Raw genomic sequence first — 23,545 nt, forward strand, 5'->3', positions numbered from 1 at the left:
CCTCTGCCACCCGCAGTCTCCGCCCACGAAGGGGCTTCTAGTGTGTGGAAACCTTTCCTCCTTCACAGCTCCCTCGCAGAGGTGCAGGTCCGTCCCTATTCTTTGTCTCTGTTTTCTTTTTTCTTTTGCCCTACCTAGGTACGTGGGGGAGTTTCTTGACTTTTGGGAGGTCTGAGGTCTTCTGCCAGCATTCAGTAGGTGTTCTGTGTGAGTTGTTCTACTTGTGGATGTATTTCTGATGTATTTGTGGGGAGGAAGGTGATTTCCACGTCTTACTCCTCCGCCATCTTGAAGGTCTCCCTCACTATATCTTTAGATCAACTAGATAAGAGAATTTACTTGTGTTCCCAAAGTGTCTTTTCATAATTGTAATGATCATTTGAACAGTTCACACATAACAGGGAATACTGCAGTGTTAGTGTAAAAGTGACTTGGGCAGGAACTACTCCAGGAAACGTAATTTTCAGAAAGGACATTCAAAATAGAGTGAATGGGTCATAGATTATACCTGCTTGGTTCTAAGTGACAGTGTCAGAATATGGCAGCTCCAAGGTAGCCCTGTGGGTGGGAAATAGTAGGAGAAATCCAGGAGAGAGGGAGGGTAGGTTGATAAACTGATAGATATCTAGTCCAGTAGAGAAGAATAGACAATGCCAGAGAAGGGATCTGACACTGGCTATGGAAGCTTGACCTTCACCTATGATTGTAGTGCTAAACATGGAGGTGGAATTGTTGAGTATATTCTTTAATATTAACATACATTTCTTAATCTAGTACTTAATTTTGGTAGATCATTAATGATCTTAATTAATAATATCATTAATCATTACTCAGTGGAAACATCTTTCTTTTCTCCTTATGATCATATCCAAAGAGAATGAAGAACTTCTTTATACCATGATACATAGTTATTGAATTTTTTGTCTAAATTACGGATGTAAAGAATATTCATAAGTTAAGATTAAAAATGAACAGAAACAAAATGCACAAAGTAGGTAATCATTCTTAGTGAAAGATGATATGTTTAAGACATAGAGTAAATAGAGTAGAAATTATAAACAGGCAAGTAAAAAAAGTGCAGAAAGTCAGTTATTAACCATAAAGTATTTTAAATACACTAAGTGAAAGATCAGAAAAGGACCATCATTATTTTTGTTGTTATAGATACTGTTGCCCTAAGCAAAAGGAGTAAATCACTTTTATCCTTCTATCCCTGTGCTTACGTTTTAATTTTATTCATTTTGTTTTATTTTAATATAAGTTTCGTAGTCTTATATGTGGACACAATTAAACATTCGTTTATTCAACATCTCTCTATTGAACAACTTTTTTGTGATGCCAGTTGAGCTAGGAACTTCATTTTACTCCTTTCATCTTCCACCGTGATGTATCCATATATATATCATCTACCGTAGATGACAAAATAATTCATGGAGATAAAAAAACTCACCCAGGTTTGCTGGTTATTAGTACATGAAAAAGTTAGCATTGAAAGCTGAGTCTGTGTCAGAGACCCATTTGCTCCTGCAAAAGATAGTTTCCATGTTCGTATGTGTGTACATTTGCAAAAATGACACCTCCACACTCAAATATGTGCTCAACACACCAGTCTCTTAGTGAAATGGCAAGTCTGGGCCTTGTCACTTACTGTGCCTTAGAATCCTAATTTTTTAACTTGTGCTTCTCCTACCTAACTTTTCTATTTCTTTCCCATTGTTTATTTTCCTACCCACTGACACCTAAGTTCATTCTGCACCATGGAGATCAGTATGAGAAAAAACATTCAAATATATTTAACTCATAAGGCATTCTTCACATGTTTTCTGTTTCCTTCTTTCACTTTTTTTTAAGTGAAAAGAGAAAGAGGTTTTAGTTCTCTTTACCATTGTTTTCATTTAAATAATTATAATCAATTTTTCATGCAGTATTTTCATCTTAGCAAACAAATGCATTCAGATGGGCACACATGCACTAAAAGCTTGCCTTCTGTTTTTGTGATTAATTGAGATGTAGAGAGTGATGGGTGTGGGGTAAAAATAGAAATGCAATTAGTGCAGCTAGGCATGAAATATATTCAAATGCAAGCAGAATGTCTCCCCAGTTAGTGATCTCTTTCTGGGCTCTTGAGGATTTTCCTCCCATTAGTAAGTCACTGGAATGGAAATCTTCAGCCTTTGGGGAGACCAGAGCATTAAACATGGAATTAACTCTTAACTGCAAACTGAGTCAGCTCAATAGGTCATTAATTCTACTGCTTGGGTATATATCATGCTGAGCTTTGGTGTGTGGGCTTCTGAAATGTTAGGAGTGAGTTTATAAAGCATTGCAAGGACTAAATGATGGTTATCTATCATTCCAACCTTTGCCTTCACCACTTAGATACTAATATCTCTGGTGACTCAAAATCAGAATTGACATGCAGACAAAAGCTTTTGCTAAAACCAATGGATTTGGACCTTTACTTAGAAAAGTTGTATATTGTATATTTTGAGAAAATAAATTTATGTTGCACTTTATAGAATATGTGATTCCTAGTTTTTACAAAGCTGTGTCCTCAGTTGATAAAGATATCACAGTGCCTCAAATATTATCCTACCCCAAATTGAGAATCTTTCTGCATATCTTCATAACCAGAAGTTGACTAGCTTTGCTTTGAATGTTTTAAAATAAATTTCTAAGTATAACGTGTATTGAAATATTTAATATTTTAAGCCACCTATAGCACTCCTTGATTTCTGATAATATTTCTTTTCTTCCCATGTTCTTTTACATCCTCTTTGAGACTCTCCAACAGATATTATTGTCTCCTTTGATCATCCCAGTGTAGTACAGTTATTAACAACTTGCATTTACCGATTGCTTACCCCAAGGTTTTTCACACTTGATACTGATGTTTGGGTCCAGATAATTCTTTGCTGTGGGGGCCTGTCCTGTGCATTGTAGGATGTTTAGCAGCATCCCTAGCCTCTGCCCACTACATTCCAGCAGCAACTCCCCATACTGACAATCAGAATATTTCCACACATAGCCAAATGTCCCTTGGTGTCAAAATCTTTGCTGGCCGAGAACCACTGGTTTATCTTTTACTAGACATTATTTTGTTTGAGTCTACAATGACTTTGTAAAATATGAAGGACTGTGTTAATCAGAGTCTTGGCAGGAAATAGAACCTACACAATATGGGTCGTAGACTTTTATGAAGGGACTGCTTATGACTGCTTAGGGATTTTGAGGTGCCCAGAAAATAGCAACAGTGAGAAGCCAGGGCTAAAGAAGCAAGGAAAGGAAATAATGTTGCTGGAGTGCTGGGAAAGCTGAAGCTGTGGAGCAGAGCCCTCAAGAGGGAGAAGAAAGCAGGAAGAGACAAAGCTACACCTAGTGATGCAGCACTGTAGCAAAGAGAGCATAGGACACCTGGTCTCTAACTCCTTAATTCTTTGATCACTAGCCAGTCCTACCAATAGGTTGAGTCCAGATGAAATCCAACCAGCAAAGGACTGGAGTGATGCAGTCTCAGGATTCGGTCCCATGAACTCAGAGAAAGAAGGAAAATGGAATCTGTTGGAGCATATGAAGGAAAATAAAAACAAAAACAAACCTATCTCCATTTTAACACGAGAAACTGAGATTTAGAGATATAAAGTAATTCATCCAAAGCCAGATACCTAATGCATGAAGCAGGCATTTAAAGCACATCTATGTCACTCCATGCTCTACAAAGGTATCTTCATTGCTTATTTGCATGAATGAGCGGACTGATAGTAGCTGAAAGATGCCAAACCAGGACCCAGTTCTCTTTCCTATTCTAATGTTCACTTTTTTTTATGTTGTCATTGAAAGATATTTAAGAGCTGTATATCCAGCCCATACTCATAGACATGTAGGAACAAAAGCTATCTGCCCGCCTGTAAAGTCTTTTCTGAAAAGCTTATGGAATTCTAGGTTTCATGTAGAATGTTTAAATGGCATATGCTGATTTTCCAAGCTGTTGGCACATTTTCATCTTGATTGCAGAAACTCGGGCCCAGCTGGTGTAATGTGTTAGCAGCAGGAGGACTGGACTGGGAATCAGGGGATCCGGGGCCCAGTCCTGGCTCTGTCATCCCTAGTGTAACACCCCTGCCACCAGCAGTAGCAGCAATAATAAAAATTCCGTAAACCTTTTCTTCCCTTTTGCGTTCACCCAGATCTTTGCAGTTATTCTCAGGTATCTAATCCACTGGCCACAGTTCTGTGAAGTAAGGAAGGTATTAGAGTTTCATGTTTCACAAACGAGGAGTCAGGCTCAGATCGCATAGCTTGGGAAGTGTGGTCCCAACTCCACATATTCCTGCTGAAAACACAGTGCCTTTTCTCCTCCATCTTTGAAGTGATGAATCAGTTGGTGTACTTCCTCCGGAGAGCCAGTCTGTACTGTTGAATCTGCTAGGCTTCATCTTAAAGTCCTGTCTAGATTAAAGTCTGAGACTCTGTGATTTTTGTCCTAGGGTTATAAGCAAGGTGACAGCAGATACCAATCTAGTTAGCACATAGGGATTCCTAATTTTTTCCTTTCTGGGTTTTAGATGGAATATATTTATTAACCTACAGCTTTTCAGAGACAAAATTGGTGTTTTAAAGGCATTTAAAAATAAATATATACCAGGGGGTGGGGATGGGGTGGAATCTAAGTAAATTAATATAGTTCCATTTTTTCTCCTTATTCATGGGTAAGCTGGATGCTAGTAATTCAGACTCAGCCTTATCTACTAAGATAAAGTGAGTTGAAGGAAGCTCTGGACTCCTGGGAGGTCTGGCAAGGATCTTAATCCTTCCCCCAAACTGTTTCCCTTCTTTGCCTCAAGGTGGGAGGCCCAGGAAGTAAGACATTTCAGGTCTTTAGTCACTGAGCTTCTTGTACTCAGTCCTGATCTCTGCCCACCTCTCCTGCCCATTTTCTACTTTTAGAATATTTTCAGCACCGCCCCTTTATTTTTACTTTTTCAATATTTTCAGGTATAAAATCAGGTATAAAACACACAAAAAATTAACTTTTTAATTTTACCTAGCCAGTTCCAAGAAAATCTAGGGTTCTCAGTCCAAGGTAGAGCTAAAGAAAAGGGAAAAAGAGAAGAACAAAGAGGAAAGTAAAGTATAGGATTTTGAAGTCAAAAACAAAAAATAAATAAATGAGTAATAAAATATTGTAAGTTCTACTTTTGATACTCTCTGTAGTTTGGCAGAATTATAAAATTCCTTCAAAGAAATCATTTTATCTGATTCAGAATTATAGCTACATTATAACACTGTATCTGATATAGATGATAAGTAATGCTTTGGAAAAGCAGTTGTATAATTGTTATACTGTTCATACATAAAGAAAGGTGGAAGAGCAGTATTTTCAGTATGTAGAAGATTAGAGTTGAGCTAGGTTACCTGGGTACAGATCCTGGCTTCATCCCTTTTTACCTTTGTGACCTTGGCAAGTTACTTTCCCTGTCTGGGTTTTGGTTTCTTCATTGGTATATTAAAGGTGTAAGTAGAATCTATCCCATATGGATTTTTATGGTTGAAGAAGTTAATAATGACAAAGCTTTTAGGACAGTAGTGGAACATAATAATCACTATGTGAATGTTAGTTGTCATCAGAAACATTGTTTCCCTAATCATCATCATTATCATCTCCACCAGCACCATCATAATCACCAATTTCTGCTACAGACTCAATCCAATGTTTCCATTCTTCTAAAGTATAATCACTTAAAAACCTAATAAATAATGACTAATTATAGAACATCACTATTTAGGATAGTTCAACCAAAGAAATAGTAACATATGTATGTATAATGTGCATTTGTATTTTGGAACATATAACCTAACTCAGAACTTTAGTAATAAGACTTGGCCACCCTTCCTTTCTAATTGATTGTGTACTCATTGTATACAAAGGTTTATTCATAGTGATTCCACTTGGTTTTGTGTTATTATACTGAGTATATTTTCCCAGGATTTCAGGTTCGAAACTACTGACAATGAAATATTTCAGGAGTCAGAATCAGACATAAATTATATGCTGCAGAGGTGTCTTCTTATTACCAGAAGTCAGCCTAGAGTCTCTAAAATCACATTAAGGTACTGTTTTTGTGGTTATTGAGTTTCACCCTTGAGAGAATTGAAAGCACTGACAATGAAGTGTAATAAATCTTACTCTGAACCAGACATACTCAGTCATTTAACTTCCCGTTAACAATCCCAATTCTGCTACGTAAAATAAGTCGAAACATATTTTTTCTCCTTTTTCACTTTATATTTAGAGAAGTAGAAGAACATTTCACATATTTCATAAAAATAATTATGACATTTGTCTCTTTAATTAATTTATAGTCAATGCCTTATTTACATGCTTGGGATTTTACTTTGAGATGAGAAGGGACTATGAAAAGGGTGAGCCATTTTTTATACACAGGAGCAATTGGCTCTCCATTTTTTAATTTTTATCTATTTTCTTTGTCTCAATCCCCAGCCTCTGAGCCCAACTTGAAGGTGCGGTCCAGGTTAAAACAGAAAGTGGCAGAGAGGAGAAGCAGCCCCTTACTCAGGCGGAAGGATGGAAATGTTGTCACTTCATTCAAGAAGCGAATGTTTGAGGTGACAGGTAATTGAGGACTGGGCAGATATACACTAAAAAATGCGGCTAGTAGGAATGAAAAAAAAAGTTTAGAAAAATATACCTGTTGTATATTAAAAGTTATTTTGAGGAGAAACATTTCTTGAAAGGAAATTATATTGAAAACTCACAAGTAGTTCAGTAAACCTTGCCATGCATTTACCGTGTTAAACAGGAAATGAATGAAAGACAGAACTGTGTGTCAGTAGGCATAACTAGGGAATGCCAAAGCTCACCTTAATCTTTTCAGAAACAAGCAGTCCATGTTGGGAATGCCAACCAGGAGAATATAACTTTTAATGAAATTTGATAAGAAATGAACAGAGGGAGGTCCAAGAAGAACACTTCCCCCATACTCAGACATGAGTGTACAAAATACATCTGGGAAAAGTAAACTACGTGGACAGCAAAACCTTGACTTTTCAACAAATTTACAGAACTCATAAATGACTTTATGTGTTTACTAGTGAACTGGGACTTATGGCAGGAGGGGGATATATTGCCTTTTATGAAGGGGAAAAAACTGTCATTTTCACTAGTCTCAAATGAAAGAGTTCTTATTTTTTTAGCTGTCTGGTTAGTAGTGGGGTGAACAGGTTAGGAAATTCAACCTGATGTCTTACAAAGCCCTCTAGTCCCATTTGTACCTGGTCTGAAATTGGAGAAGACATAGGGGTACCAGAACCAAAAAGCCTAGCCAGAATAACAATACTGACTACTGTTTATCGAGTACCTCCTTAGAGCTATGCATTGTATCTGGTCATTTCCTTTGGTTGCATCAATAAAGAAATGATAATCTACAACCATTTGTCTCCATCCCCAAGGAGAATTGTGCTTATACCAATATAGTCAGTTGGTATTATTTCTCCAAGATCAGATCTTATTCTTAGCAAGTTTTAACAAATTATTTGTTTTCTATATCTTCTTTGGTCATGATAGTGTCTAGTTTAGGGAGACAGTATGGAGAAGATTGCAGAGGTAGAGGCAGAGGTGGAAAAGTACAGAATACTGATGACACAGTGCTTTGACAGGCTACTAGGGCAAAAAAATGTTTAGTCTTCTATTCAGTCCTGACAGATTAATATGTTTATCTGAGGGAAAGTATTGGTGGGAAAATTTTTTCTTGAGGGATAAGAAATATTAAATAAACAATTACTTTACTAGAGTTTATTTTCCAATATCAAATGTAATCACTAATTTTGACCAATTGAATTCTAAATTTAGAGTTATAGACTTTTTTTGCCAAGAAACTTACATGTATTTTAGTGAGTAAAAATCTTAAGTAAGTTTTCATAATAGAGGTCCTTGGTGGGCTTGGGGAGTTGGGGAGTGAATCTGTTTTAATGAATGTAAACAATAATGAACATATCAATTGTCTAATGTAACGAAATATAGGTGATTTTTCTAATGGGAGAGAGTAGGTTCTCTCATAACAGAAAAACTTGAAAATAGAAAAACATATATATTGCTTTTTTTGTTTTTTTTAGAATCTTATTGTTTAAGGTCATATTTATTTATCTCAATTTCTTTTCTATTTTCCTATTAATCTTTTTCTTGATCATAACTTTTTTCCCATGGTCACTTTCTCGTCCTTACCAAATTTCAGTGGAATTTAGCTCAGTGCTTACCTGAGTAACAATTAATTCTCATTTGTAAGGGTTATGATTTGCTAGAGTTCTACTAAGATTTCTTTACTTGTGAAATGTCATAATTTTCTCTTTCTAATTTTGTGATATAATAACTACCCTTTTCAACTGAGGAAAAAAACATGTATTTGAAGAGACTTGTACATTTATTAGACACACATTTGTGATCATTAAGCTGGGACTCACGGATTCTTTGGTAGATATTTTTAACTGGTATGTTGCAGTTATTCTAAATGTCTTTGGAGGACCTGAACTACTGGACACACAGCTTTCTTTACCTGTACTCCTTCCCCTTTCTTTGCCAGCTTTCATGTAATTAGGATGAGCTCTGTTTGGATCTTAATACTAATTATTTTTGCTATCGAGTCAGAGACCACCATAGCATCATAGCAGTTGAATTACCACTGCTTTTCTTTTTTCACCTCTACCTCTCTCTTCCCTGTTTCATAGGTTCAAGTGTTTGCTTTTTCCAAACCCATGCCACCTCTCTCTTCCCAGTAATTTACATGAGAACCACTTATCATCTTCCTCTTTTTCAAAGCCAAGAGTTTTCCTCCCCTCCCCACCCCCAAAGCCATGTTAATTTAAAATTCTAACATCCCTGTGCCTGCAACATCTTCTCCTCCAGTCTTCCCTTCTCCACTGACCCCGTTTCATGAGCTGCTCTTATTCAAGCCCCAGTTGTGATATTATTTCTTCTCAGAGATTTTTGTCAGTGTTCCCAGAAAATCAGTTGCTACCTCCCCTCCCAGACCCTATCCAGCGTGATGCTGTAGAATCCTGTTGTAGGATTTGTTGTCTTGAATTCTAGTGCCTATCATAGTGATTGCTACATAAGGAAATACTTCTGTGTAAGTATCACATAAAATAATATAAATAACATAATTTTAAATTGACAAGACAGAATGTTTAAAAATAGTTTTTATTTTTGTTTTTTTAAAGACAGGATACAGAAATGGGACTTTAATGAGAAGTCAGTGTGTAGTCATACAGGAAAGACAAGAGGAGTCCAAGGGAAGGAAACTCTTGAAGTATTTTTTTTAATGTGCATCTTCTTTGTTAAAAGAAAAGTAAACAAGAAAGAGGCAAATATAAAAGTAGACTAATCAAATGTAAGCAAGATATATAGACCAAAAGGTAGTGAGCAATATGTATTTAAGAATTTTATGATATCATTGACTTGATGAAATCCCACAGTCAGTAGGTGGCAGGATCAGAATTCTGTCACCAGTTTCACATTCTTTCCATTGGTACTGCACTTCTGAGTAGAGAAATATTTATAATAGAAAGTTGAAAGTAATAGGTGTTCCAAGGGAGGGCAAGCAACTATAGCCTGAAAATTGGGAGCTTCCATTCATGGGTGACAGATGGTATGTGAGCCAGGCTTTGAGCATAGAGGTGGGATCGGACCTTCAGTGAAGTAGGAGGAGGAAAAGGAGGATAAAAAAGCATGAAATGGGAAAGCAGCACATACGGAGAGTAGGCGATTTAAATTTGACTGAGTGCAGAGTTCAGAAAGGGCAATAGTAGGCAATAATGTTAGGCTCCATTTTGGAGCAGAGGAACGTAGTGAAAGTTGTCTTGCTATGATCCATCTGGCAACAGTTTAAGGAAAGTTTGGAGAGACTGACTGCTGTAGCAACTTAGAAATACAGGAGAATTTTGCTACAGTCCATGAGAGAATAGTTGTCAGAAGTAGATGAGAAATGATGTAAAGAACAAAACGAAATAATCTAGTAATTGATTAGATTTGGAGTAGGGAAGGGAATGAGAATGACTGTAAGGGTAGTGATAGAGGTAAGCCGAGCACATTTAATATTGAAATACACTGAGTTTGATACACATATAAAAAGAGATGAAAAATGTCCAGTATTCCAAAGGGATTCAGGCTAGAAATTATGAGAAGGAAAGACAAGAAATAAAAGTTTTATGGGAGTATTCTGCCTAAAAATTATAGTATGATGTCATAATTTTGAGTGATTTTGACAAGGGAATGAGAAATAGGATAAGGCTACAAACTTCGGTGAATATCTCCATTTAGGAATTGGTCGAAGGAGGAAAAGCCAGAGAGATGGAAAAACAAACATGGAAGTGGAGAATCTTCTTGTAGAAAGGATGAGGAGAGTGAGAACTGGTTTGTTAAAAGCCTTCAAATTTCGGGGTGTTCAACAGAACAGTTGCAGTCCACAGTGAGCAAGCTAGATTGCCTGGTCTTGAAGAATAAGCACACTACTTCTCACAAGTTATTAGCATGCTTTCAGACTAGAGGGACAATTCCAGTGGAAAAGGAGGACCTGAAGATTCAAAATAATTGCTGGAGCAGAATTCTAAAGCAAGTGTTAAGGGGACTGGGTCATGGGTGAGGGTGATTGTTGGCCACATTGGAACGGGGAGCAGGAGAGAAATGATTTCACTTTGACACGGGCAAGGAGAGTGTGGATAACAAAATCATGAGGTAGAAAGAAAAGTTACTGATAAAAATCATGTCAGAAGTTGTCAGTCTCTGAGAAGTGTGAGGCCAAGATCATTTGTGCAGAGCTGAGTAAACAAGATATAAGGATGAGGCACCTAGAAAAATGTTCAAATGAATGAACTATGGAAGGTGATAGGGGATTCATTAGAGCTCAACAGATAATTTGGCAAGGCTTGATAAGATGGCCTCTCTTAGCTATATTTCTAGGAACTGAAAGTTTCTATTTCTTTAATTAGATATTTTAGTAAGTGCATAACTTCCTTTGTAACTTGAAATGTGTGTGAATTTTATATCTGAAGATGAAAGAGATGATCTATATTGTTGTTATTGAACTCTTGCTAAAATGAGTTTCTTGTTATATTGGTGTTTAAAATTGAACATATTAAATTCAGGCAACTTCTCATCTTCTGGAAAATAAGTTGGGTAGAGTTAAGGTTAGCCAATGTTGTACAAGGCCATCAATACAATATTGAGATTTTATCTTCTATTGTATTTTCTACATACAACTTTGACTAAGATGTGCTGTAATAAGGTACAGCCTTAGTAAATTAAATAAAGAGCCATTTATAACATAACATATAAGCAATTTTTCCACACACAACAGGAATGGCTCCAGGCCTCATTTGTTGATGGCATGTTTTTATGAATTATGCAAGTCCATTATCTCTACTACTGGTATTTTTTACGGTAGCACACGAGCAAATAAGAGAAGATTACATCCTTTTTTTTTTTTCCCCTAATCGAAAGCTTCTACAATCCTCTCTAACTGGATATCTCTACTTCTCTAAAATTAATGAATACTATGTTGTATTTTTAGCAGTGAAAACAAAGGAAGAAACGTGGTATGGAAATTCAGAAATGTTCCAAAATTTTTCACAGTTCTTTTTATTTAGTCATTCACATAGGGGAAGAAAAACAATGTTCACTTCTGTATATTACTTAGAGTATAACTGCAGTTCATCTTTGTATGTTTTTCATGAGTGTATTCGTACTTCACAATGTTTTTCAGAATCCTCAGTCAGTAGCAGTTCTCCAGGGTCTGGTCCCAGTTCACCAAACAATGGGCCAACTGGTAATGTTACTGAAAATGATACTTCGGTTTTGCCCCCTACTTCTCAGGCTGAGGTAAGACTCATTATTTTGGTTCTTTTAAAAGTTAATCCTCGATTAGCCCCCTAAAATGCAGTGATATTTCTGAATTGAAGTTTAAAGCCACCCGTTCTTAGTTATTTTTCTGATAGGTTTATAATGTGTGGAATTGAGTAAACTCAATCTGATTTACAAAGTTTGGATGACAGTCATGGTTTCAAAATACTGACGTATAATCCTCAAAGAAACCACTCTTAGTGATGCTGACTATATACTGCCCAGCAGTTGTGCAACTCAGAAGTCCTTCTGCATGGTTCTTGGTTATCCTGATGGGAGTAGACCCATCAGTAAGTAAAACATCATCATGCAAACCTCTCAGAAGAACAGTTGCCCAAAACAAGTTAGGTGTTTTATCCAATTGACCTGAAGAGTAATGAGAAAATTGTTGAAGTATCATAGTTGAGGAACACAGAGCTCCTCTAAGCAAACATGTATTAAGGACCTACTATGTGCCAGTCATTTTGCCTGGCAGTGGGGATATAAAGATAAATGATATATGAACTCTGTCCTTGAAAAATGAAAGATTAAAGGAAACTGGTCTGAAATAACACATGATTTTTTTTCTGACTGTATGCAGTCAACTGTAATAACATTTGTTTTTTGGCACATGATTTATTGAAACCAGTGATACAACAACAGAGGAAAGTAAATTTGTGAGTCAGCAAGAATTTGTCTATGTAGTTTCTGTAGTAGGCTAAGCAAAGGCAACAGCCACTCCTGTGGAATCAGCTGTTTTGGAGTCACCGTCAATCGACTGAAATTCTCAATATTTCTTTTCTGTCATTATAATGCCTCCTTACCATGTATTGCTATATGCAGGGGGTAACTTCTCATATAAAACTGTGACATGCTTCTTCCATTGTGTTTTTTTTTTAACATCTTTATTGGAGTATGACTGTTTTACAATAGTGTGTTAGTTTTTCCTTTACAACAAAGTGAATCAGTTATACATATACATATGTTCCCATATCTCTTCCCTCTTGTGTTTTATAGAGTCATGATCCTTTGGGGCTGAAAGGGACTGATCAAATCTCTGATTCCTGAACCATCTGTGTAGCTCTCCTGATATGTGATTATCAGACTGCCACCAGAGCACTCTTTATTCAAAGAGAATTCACTTCACTGTCTCCTGGGGCAACCTAGTTGATTTTGAATGGTTAGCTTGACTGATAGAAATGTCTTCTGTACATTATGCCAACATCTGTGTCTGTAACTTCATACATTCACACATACATGTATAATAAATTATTTATAAGTTATAAATTATCTGGCCAGAATATAAGGGAAGGTTGTCCCTGATAAGGAAAGGACTGGAGCCAGTGAAGTCACTACTTCTCTGAGGACATTTGTATACTTGAGTCTTGAGTTTTGGTTTTCAGAGCTTCACATAACTCTGAAGGGAGAGAGAAGGCAAAGCCCAGTACTGACCAAAGAGGATAATCTAACAGGAAACCATTCAGACCCAAAGACCATATCTGTGCTACGTTGGTGAGTCCCTCATCCCCACCCACAGAGGTGTCTTGATGTAGACCAGAGCAGGGGCAGAGTCTTTCCTGGAGAAGTTGTAACCAGAAGCTAGTTGTAGCCCGAATTTTCATAACCTCAAACTGTTAATTTAATTTAAAGGGCCCCAGATTTTTAGTTCCCTAGGTATCTGGAAAAAGCAGAAGTAAATTCTTTCTAGAGGAATACATACACATTCATTTTAGATTTCAAAAATTTCCCTCAATTTTCCAAGGAAAATGAGCAGAATAGATAGATGCTCTGTTGCTTATGACCATCTTTCAGTTATGTGAAGAATACAATTCAAGCTGCTACATTATCTCCTGTCCTCCATCTATTTCTTGTTTCTTACCATCCTATTGTCCCTTTCTCGTCTTCATTTTTCTTTCTAAAACATGATACCAGGTGGAATAAATATTTCACATGTATTTGTGGCCATAGATGTAAGTGGGATTTTTGGACTATTGGTTACAGGTATTGTATTTCTGTTAATGCAGTTATATCTCAGTCAGTTTATATATCAGTTATAATATGAGGACTGATATATATATATCATATATATATCTATATATAGATAGATATAGATAGATATATGATATATATATATCTATATATATCATATATCTATCTATATCTATCTATATATAGATATATATATATCAGTCAGTTTTCTGCAACCCTTTAATCAATTTCCAGATAAAGAACAACTTGGTCACAAATATTTCTAAAAAACTTTAGATTTCCATTTCCTCTCAGTTTGAAGAATGCATTTCAATTGCAGAAACACTAAAAGATCTGGGTTCTAAATAGGTTCTGGATGAATTCTGTATCCTCGGAAAATGAAAACACACTAAACCACATTCATTCAACAGCATTTATGATTCTTAGAAAAGCATTGTTAGTATGAAAAGGTGCAGAAGACCACTTACAGCTTGATAGTAGTTTGTTAAGTTCAGAAACAGGCAGTACAGTATTTTGATCGAAAAAAACGTATGTAATAAAAGTATATTTTTAAAAAGCGAGGGAGTGATAAACACAGAATTTAGCATGGTGGTTACCTGTCAAGGGGGAGGAAGGCAGTAGGGGATATGGTTTGTTTCTAAAGATGAAGATACATATAACCCTTCATTATAAATACAATCATATGCATATAGCACTTAGTACAACATTAAGAAACAACCAAGCAATACATTTTCATGAAACTGGATATAAATGGGAAAAGGTGAGATTTTGTCTTTACTTCAAGCTTTTTAAAACCTGTTAAATTAAATTGAGTGTCCCAGATTGTGTGACTCTATCGTTAAATTTCAAAATACATACAGTGGAGAATGTAAATTAAAGGAATTTGCTTTTTCTATTTTAATGTTTTATAGTCCTAAAACCTTTTGCTGATACCTAAACACAAATATCTGTTTATATGCCCCAGCTTTTCAGCTAATCGTTGACATATTCTTTCCTTCCACCCCCACCAGTTTAAAAAAAAAAACAAAACAGAAGGAAATGTGATTGAATGGAGTTTGAAAGAGTAGAGGTATTTCTTCAGGTCAGTGACAGGATGTTCACCTCCAAAGCTGGAAAGACTAGTTCAAAAGCAAGCAGTGACTTACCTCATAATGAATTAATTGTGTGCCTGAACTATGATCCAAAAGGCCAGGTGGGCAGACCTTTATGCACTGATGGGTAGCCTCTCCGTGGCCCAGAACAAAAAATTCAACCCTGATGGCTAACATGTGGTTTTCTGCTGCATTGCATTTACAGAGGTCTGTAGCATAATTCATACTGGAGAGGTGAGGAGACAGCAGAATTCAGACTGAAACTGTCAGCAAATTAATATCCTCATCTTGTAACACCAAATATTTCCACCTAAATTAGAGAAAAGAGGAAAAAAACAATGTTTTTCAGCCAATTTTGGATTAATCATTTTGAATTTAGTATGATGTTTATAGACATCTAAGATTAATAATAGCATGTGATGTCATATCAACAGAAATATTTGGGGGTATGAAAAATTTACATCATTACACTTTCAAAAATCAAATTAATTGCATACTTTACCATTTATAAAATAGGCTTATTCTACCATCTTTGCTTAAAATAGTATAACAGTGTACATTTGAATCAACTCTCTATTCTGTGACCTGGAAATAGAAAAGCATGTCACCTAATTCTTTCAGATCCCATGTAAACGAATGGGATTCTACTCCCTTTTTGCTGCTTAGGAAATAGGAAAGTAAGGCTGTATTTCAGGCTGATCTTGAGGCTTAGGTAAAAAGAAAATTTTCTCTCTCATAATTCATGTGTTCTGCATAATTTAAATAAAGGTTAAGACAGAAGTAAGAGGAGAATTTATTTGTAAGTCCAGGCTAAGGAAACTGCACATTGCATTCAGATGTATGGGTCTTCCATTCAGAAGGCTCCCAAGGAACCTGGCTGCAAAACCAACTGCTTTGTCGTCATTGGTTAAGTTGCTGAACTTGCCCTGAACCTCAGATTCTTTATCTAGTGAAAGGTGGTAATAACTACCTCAGCAGCTTTGTGGTGGGGAATCAGTGTTTGGAAGGCAGGTGGTAAGTTGTGAAGTGCAGAACAAGTTCATTTTTTGTTGTTGGTATCAATACTGACTTTTGGTAGGGAAAACTCCTTAGTATGCTTGTCATCAAGCCAACAAATCTCACGTGAGAGTGAGCCTCCATCTGCTCTGGCCACTTCTGTTCCATTTCTTCAATTTCTTACATATGCTCAGTCCCGAACTCGGATCACTGTAGCTACTTGCTTTACTCATTTGTAAACTTGGTTGGGGAGCTGAAACCTCAGGAGTTTCTATTTCCAACTCCAGTCAGAGATGTCTTTACCTATCTAGTTACTTTATTGTTAATACTGTGGGCCTGTGGGTTCAAATATGTTTCCATGAATATCAACACCATTATTTTAGATTTGGTAGATTTATTTGATAGCTATTTTAACAGTAGCCAAGCCGCTGGTTTATTTCTAGTTGAACATTAGTGGCTGGCTCTGCTATGCTATTTTTTAAATAATTTTTTCCAGCAGATACGAACAATTTTAAAAATGGATTCTAATAATAAGGTTAAGTACTCTAAAATCATCTGAAATGTCACTTGTTTTGCCCCAATCTCACATGACTCATCTGCCTGTTGTTTCATAATAGTTGTTGTGACATTTGCTGTAAATGTTATGCTCCCTTCTGAGTGGGTGTAGAGCTATGGTTTTAGATAGCTGCAAATAAGACCCTCCTCCCCCCACCAGCCCCAGGGGAAAGGAGGTTGCTATGACACAAGAATCATTTACTAGGAATAACATGAGTCAATAATGTAAACCAAGACCTTTAACAAAACATCAGTGACTTTTAAATGCAAAGGAAGCCCTGTCAAATGATAATTTTTTTTTTCCTCCAAACCATTTTAGTAATACATTCTTGGGTGTCCAGTAAAAATGAAAACTTAAGAGATTTTTACTGCCTAAAAAAATTTATTCATCACATGGAGATTTTAATTTTCTATCAGCTGTCTGAAAGGAGAATGGAAAATAAATTCTATACTGAAAAATACCATGAAAGCCGTTAGGCAAACATTAAATGATTAAGCGATTTTTTAAAAATTTCTTTGTTTACTTGTTTGTTTTTAACGTGGTTCTTCTTTTTATTTAGATAATCTGGATTTGGGGATTTGGAACCTTTTAAAGCCAAAACAGATTGAGACTTACAAGCATGTCTTCCTAGCTGCCGCTCTAATAGAACAGATATTTCCTGATAGATCTAGTCATGGGTGCTCCAGTCTTAGGCTGAAGGATCTGATGTCCAGGGAAGATAGGCAGCTACCCAGAGTCATAAGCCAGTGAGTGGTAGAGCTCAAGTGCAAGATCATTCTCCTTTACACCAGTCCAGACTGCTGCTCACCAAAACCTTGTAGATACTTATATTCTTTTTCTAATGTTTCTAATGCTCATACATATTGTAGATAATTTTGAGCATGCAGTAACTTGAAAATTCTACATTCACTTTTTCTATGAGCCTCTTAAAAAGTGGGTGATTACATAGTTAGTATTCTGTCAAGGGTCATCTGTTGACTTCTTTGTCTTCTTAAGATCAAGAAAGGAATTCTCCCTCCCTTCTTCCCTCTCCCCTCCCTTCCTTCCTTCCTTTCTTCCTCAGTATCTTCTATCCCCACATGCATTTTCCTTGCCCCTATATGCAGTCATTTTCTCCTGTATTTTTGTTTGCATGGATTCTTACATCATACATGTATTTTTTGCTTTGTGCTCATGAATTTTAGGGTATGTAAATGGCATGGTGTTATCAATCTCATCCCACTTCTTATTCTTATCACTAAGCATTTGATAAAAATAAGACTAGCTCTTTAGAGCTAGTCACATCATAATGGATGCATATGCCTAATTGCTTTTAATCACTGTAATAATCCATGGTGGGTACTCCTCCATTTTACCTACCTGTTCTCCAGTTGGATTCCCCAGTGACCTCCAGTTCTCACCCACCACCAAAAAATGCTTTAGTGTATATCAACACGCATCACTCTATAGCTAAATGAGAATTTCTTGAGCAGCAGGAGAACCTCTGGGTCATGGTGTACAGTGCTGAATTAGTCACCAGAATTGCTATACCAGTCCATAGTCTCACCAGTAATGTGTGATGGTTTTTACTTTCCTAAATCCCTGTGACATTTAACATTGTCCATTTTTCTAATTTTTGCCACTGTCCATTTCGTAAGAGAATTTGAATCTTTTTTTTTTTTTTTTTTTTTTTTTTTTTTTGCGGTGCGCGGGCCTCTCACCGTTGTGGCCTCTCCCATTGCGGAGCACAGGTTCCGGACGCGCAGGCTCAGCGGCCATGGCTCACGGGCCCAGCCGCTCCGCGACATGTGGGATCTTCCCGGACCGGGGCACGAACCCGTGTCCCCTGCATCGGCAGGCGGGCTCTGAAACACTGCACCACCAGGGAAGCCCTTGAATCTTTTGATTGAAACTAAGGTCTTCTTGATGTCAATAGCTAAAGAAATAGCTCTATTGAGAGACGTAATTTTCAGTTTATGTGTATTTTATTCACCTGAATTTCAAATATTATCCATGCTGTAGGGTTCCAATTACCATGATGGTGAGAAAGGTAATTAAAATTTGAAGGTCATTATTAAAATATGGATAGGCCTCCCCTGCCCCAACAGCTGGCTCAGTCATATCTCTCTTCCTAACATCATGCTCTTTCTGGTGAAAGGCTAGTTACCCATCAAAGCCTAGTTTAAAATGAACAACCTGCTCTGTGCCATTGAAGTGTTTTGAGCATACTCTAAATATAGTAATTATGACGGGTCATTAGAGCTAGTTCTCTACTTTTCTGTGCACCCGAGTAGCCTGTGAACTTATGTGGCCTAGGGCATCTTTGTACCCCTCCCACCCAATTAATCTAACTTAATTGTAATTAATTGTTTTGTGAATGTTAAACAATAGCCATTATACATTTAATATTTCCATTTTATCTGACTGCAGCAATCATTTCTGGTTCTGAAAAATTTTTAGATTAAAACCATCTTCCGCATGTTCTAAGGTATGAAACATTGACATCTTAGCACAGCACTGATTTAAGGGCTGCATCGGTTTCAAAACTGCTTCCTGGAAAAATCCTGGCCTTGCCTGGAAATACTTGTAAGCTCACCACAGTGCTAAGGTGGGGTAACCTTCCAGCCTTGCAAGAATGCTGGTCAGGATCCTTCACTGTCTCAGTGAAATGTTCCCTCTCACCATCTGTTCATCTGACTTTCAAGTATGCCTGCACCCTTTTAGCAGTGTACCATACAGCTCCGGTTTCTTATTAAGAAACATTAACCTGGAATAGATAGCCTCCTTCTATCAAGAAGTCAAATTGAGGGGACTTCCCTAGTGGCACAGTGGTTAAGACTGCGCTCCCAATTCAGGGGGCCTGGGTTCGATCCCTGGTCCAGGAACTAAAACCCACATGCATGCCACAACTAAGAGTTCGCATGCCACAACTAAGGAGCCAGCAGGCCGCAACTAAGGAACCCCCCTGCCACAACTAAGACCCAATGCAACCAAATAAATTAATTTTTAAAAAAAAGAAGTCAAATTGAGGAAAGTTATATTTAAAGAGGATAATTTGAGAAAAACATTATTTCAGCTAAGTCATTTGTGATTTTATCCATTGGAAGTTTATGTAAATGCTGTGCTTATTTCCTTATCTGTAAATTGAAGGAAATAAATTATGTCCAAGTCTCTGAAGTTCTGTGATATCATATATACCAGTTAGCCTCTGTGGGAGGAACCAACTATACCCCCCAACTTGGGGGACTTTGGACTTTCCTTACTTTCTCAGGAATTGTCTCCATGACCTGAAGATCCTCATGTCTAATAAAGTCACCAGGGCTTTTGCTTTCTTCTCATGCCAGGCTAGCTGGCTCCCAGTTGTACACTTTTATTCTTTTCCATAAGCCCCAGGGCCTGATTGTGCTTCCTGTTTTTCTCTCAAGCTTCCTCCTTCTCCATACTTTTTTATGGTTCCCTTATCCTTCAGTAATGGCTGCAGAGTGGTGTGTAGTTTCTGCAGCAGTACCTGACAACAAATCATCCAGCCTTGATCAGTTTAAAAGTTTTATTGCTGATCCCAGTGGGAACCAGAATTAGGGAAATCACTCAGTTCCTTCATCCATAACAAGAGCATAAGATTGCTGGAGAGTGCCTGGAATTAGGAAGTAGGAATTAGGTTAATGTCCCAAAACTCCCTGGCATAGGGCTTGGCACATGGTCGGTGCTATCCTTGGAAATGGCACCACTCAATTTTGCTATGAAGCTACAGGGGCCTGAAGTCCCATAGTAAGAACATTCCCAAGTCCCTTCACTTTTGTCAAAGCCCCTGTGAGCAGCCAGTGTGCTACTGCAATTATTACACCTGAGAAGAAACCTTTTTTTCACTTTAGTATAGGTTTGCTTCCTACGATGAGGTAGGAGGATATCGCCCAAGTTCTGACTGGAAAACAAAGATAACCTCTTTTGTGAGGTTGGGGTAACTTTTGGTGTCATTCCCACAGTGCCTGTCAAGTCTTCGTGCTGGGGGAAGCAGATGCAACCTTGAATGAATATTGTATATGATTTAAAGTAATTATTTTTCCGCATTTATTTCTCTTCCATAAATACAGATAAGCAGATGAAATATCCTTTTATTATAAATGGCTGCTTGCTGCCAATAAGCTAGTTAAAATATTTTTACTTCCTCATATGTTCTTTTTGTTCTTGTTCAGGTATAGATTCTATATTTAAAAATCATGGTAAAAACTTATCAGTATAAGCAAAATAACTCATCTTTTTAAATTAGAGCAAATATGCAGCTGTTGTTGATACTCCTTAAATAAAATTACAGTCTCATATATTCTGATGATAAAATCTTTTCCAACAATCTTCATGGGTTTTTGACAACTTTAATTTTATAAAAGGTTTCATATAAACTCAATGTAATGTTAAAAATTTCAATATACTTCTTGCTTTCCATGTACAAATATCTGACTTGTTCTTCTGAGAAAAAACAAACTCTGAGTTGGTTTGGAATTCCAAGTTGCAATGAGAAAAGTCCACCTTTAGCTTTCTGCTCTTATTATGTTAAGGCTACGACTCATCTCCAAACAAACGTATGATTGAGGTGATGTTTTGGAATAACATCCTGTGTTTTGGTGGCGCATCACTCTTCAGTGACATTCTGAGGTTGCATTGTATTAGCACATGATATTTTCCCCAGTTAATTGATATCCCAGGTTTGTCCAGGGGAAAATCTACTGCTCCCCCAAACATACTTGACAAGTTATTATATTTACTTTAGTCAAAGCCCGTGTGTGCAATATCCCTCTTGGAGGTGGTCTATTATTGGAGTCCCATATGCTTTTTGTTTGGGAAGAAAGCAGTCACTGTGTCATACTGTTACATGGAGTATTCTTTTTCAGGGATGTTGTTCCCTTGGGGACCATATCAGGCCAGAGTTCCTTAGTCTAATAAGACCTTTGTAACTCTTATTGTATAAGAGTTCTGGGAGGGAAGCAAGAGTTAAACAGAAAATGTAATTCAAGCAACTATATTAGGCCACATGTGGGAAAACATGACTCTTAGTATTGGATTAAAAAAAGGTTATTTGTTGTAAAAAGGACTCTGATGCCAAAGTTTTCAAGGTATTTCAGCGTAAGTGAAGACTGCTGTGGCCCAGGGAATTCACAACATTTTAACATTTACTTTAGTTTCTGAATATGTATGATTTAAAAAACAACATACAGAGTTGTCTTTTCACAAATTTTATACTTTAAAAAGATATAATTAATTGTTATAGAAGTCCTGTATGGTGATATTTCAGATTTTCTTGTGTGACTTTTTCCCATCAGCAAAATGATGTTTAATCCATATGAGGATAACGATTATAGCAACATTACATACATATTCATCACGCAGTAATACAAAAATCTTTACTCATAAGAATTACTCAATTTAATTGTTGTACTTTACCAATTGATGACAAACACACTGATTATATTCCATAAAGGTAGAATTTTAAAAATGAATTTTTTCCAAATAAACATAGAAGATCTTTCTTCAGATTTCAGAGTTACAACTGATGAAGATATTTTTAATTTATTACATATAACATTTTTGGATACAGAAGTCATAAAATACTTATAAGTTCTTAATTAAAATACTTAAATGTTTTGACAGATTATGATAATATAAAATCTGTTTTCTGAAATGAGAACGTTACAGTAAAATATGTGATATTGTGTAATATTTTGAGAGTTCCCTTTCACTTTTTTTTTTTTTTTTACCAGAAAATGGTTTCACAGCAACGCATTCTAATTCACGAAGATTCCATGAACCTGCTCAGTCTTTATACCTCTCCCTCTTTGCCCAACATTACCCTGGGACTTCCAGCAGTGCCAGCCCAGCTGAATGTAAGTCATTACCCTGCAACAGCCTAAACCAGCCCAAGGGATATTTTCACAGGGGAATTCTCCTTCTTTTCTTGTATATTTAGACTTCAGGGAAACTTGGTAGTCTACTTCTCCTTCACTGTTTGCTGAGTGGTTCAAAGATGTTCAATTTAATTTCACATTAGAGAATCATGCTGGTTCATATCATAATATATAAAAATAATAACTAACATTTGTATGATGCTTTATAGCTTTTAAAAAAGAAAGCACTCTCCAGGTATATTATTTTGGTAGCTCCACCCAGCCATCCTATGAAAAAGAGATTACAGGACACATTTTTACAGAAGAAGCAGCTGAGACTTGGAATGCATAAAAGCCCGAGATCAGAGACCCAGCAAGTAGCAGACCTGAACCTCAACTCAAGCCATTGCTGAGAGGTGCAGCGTCTGAAGCACAGCAGCATATGTTTAAAGAATTTATTTTGTGAATGACTTTATTTTGAGAATTTAGGTTACTGACTCTGTGGTATTGAAGAATACATATCTGGAAAACCTCTCTAAGAACAATATTAAACTCTTGCCTGGAGATTCAAAGTGAATCAATTAACTTTAAAAGTCCTGACAACTGAAATAGGATCTTTTGGAGGTAATTGTCCTACTAATAGAAGACAGCAATAATTATTTTATGCATATTCCCTAAAATAATATAAATTTCATTCATTTTAAAAGATTTGTAAACTTTACCTAGACTAATTTATCTGTGAAAAGTTAGTAAATTAAATTGAACTTATGCAGAGGTCATATGATAGATTTGGTTTAAAGAGAAATTTGATCCAACCCTTGGTACCAATTTTGCCAATTTTTAGATGCAGGTCTTCCACTGAGTCCATCTTGTCAAATTCACATCTTTTACAGTATGCTAACATTAAGAAATCATAAAGAGTTGACCATTTTGTGACTAATTTATTTTCAAAATATGAACCCTATCTATGGTATGCTACTAGTTTATGCACAAGCACACCTACAGGTGACATTTTTAAATGATAAATTTTATGATTGTGTTCGATACATATTATAAAACCAATCTAAGAGGTACCTTGTTGTATTTGGTATTTTTAATGGAGTAGAATGTTATCTTATGTGATATAGTAATCTTATGCCAGTGAGGAGAAAGCAAAATTTGGATGTTG

At 36.5% G+C, this 23,545-nt stretch overlaps 1 protein-coding gene across 33 annotated transcripts in view; it reads left to right on the forward strand.

The window, feature by feature from the left end:
• Positions 1-23,545, forward strand: part of HDAC9 (histone deacetylase 9) — a 1,021,922-nt gene that overhangs the window by 581,107 nt on the left and 417,270 nt on the right. For 21 of the 33 annotated variants that reach the window (XM_067042622.1, XM_067042606.1, XM_067042608.1 and 18 more), the window contains 3 exons: positions 6,503-6,634; positions 11,775-11,890; positions 22,255-22,377. In XM_067042622.1, the coding sequence (XP_066898723.1) occupies positions 6,503-6,634; positions 11,775-11,890; positions 22,255-22,377 (371 nt within the window). The remainder of the gene's footprint in view (positions 1-6,502; positions 6,635-11,774; positions 11,891-22,254; positions 22,378-23,545) is intronic. The other 12 variants (XM_067042614.1, XM_067042615.1, XM_067042616.1 and 9 more) reach the window with 1 other exon arrangement.

This window comes from Kogia breviceps, chromosome 9, assembly GCF_026419965.1.
Source record: "Kogia breviceps isolate mKogBre1 chromosome 9, mKogBre1 haplotype 1, whole genome shotgun sequence".
NCBI classification, from domain to species: domain Eukaryota; kingdom Metazoa; phylum Chordata; class Mammalia; order Artiodactyla; family Physeteridae; genus Kogia; species Kogia breviceps.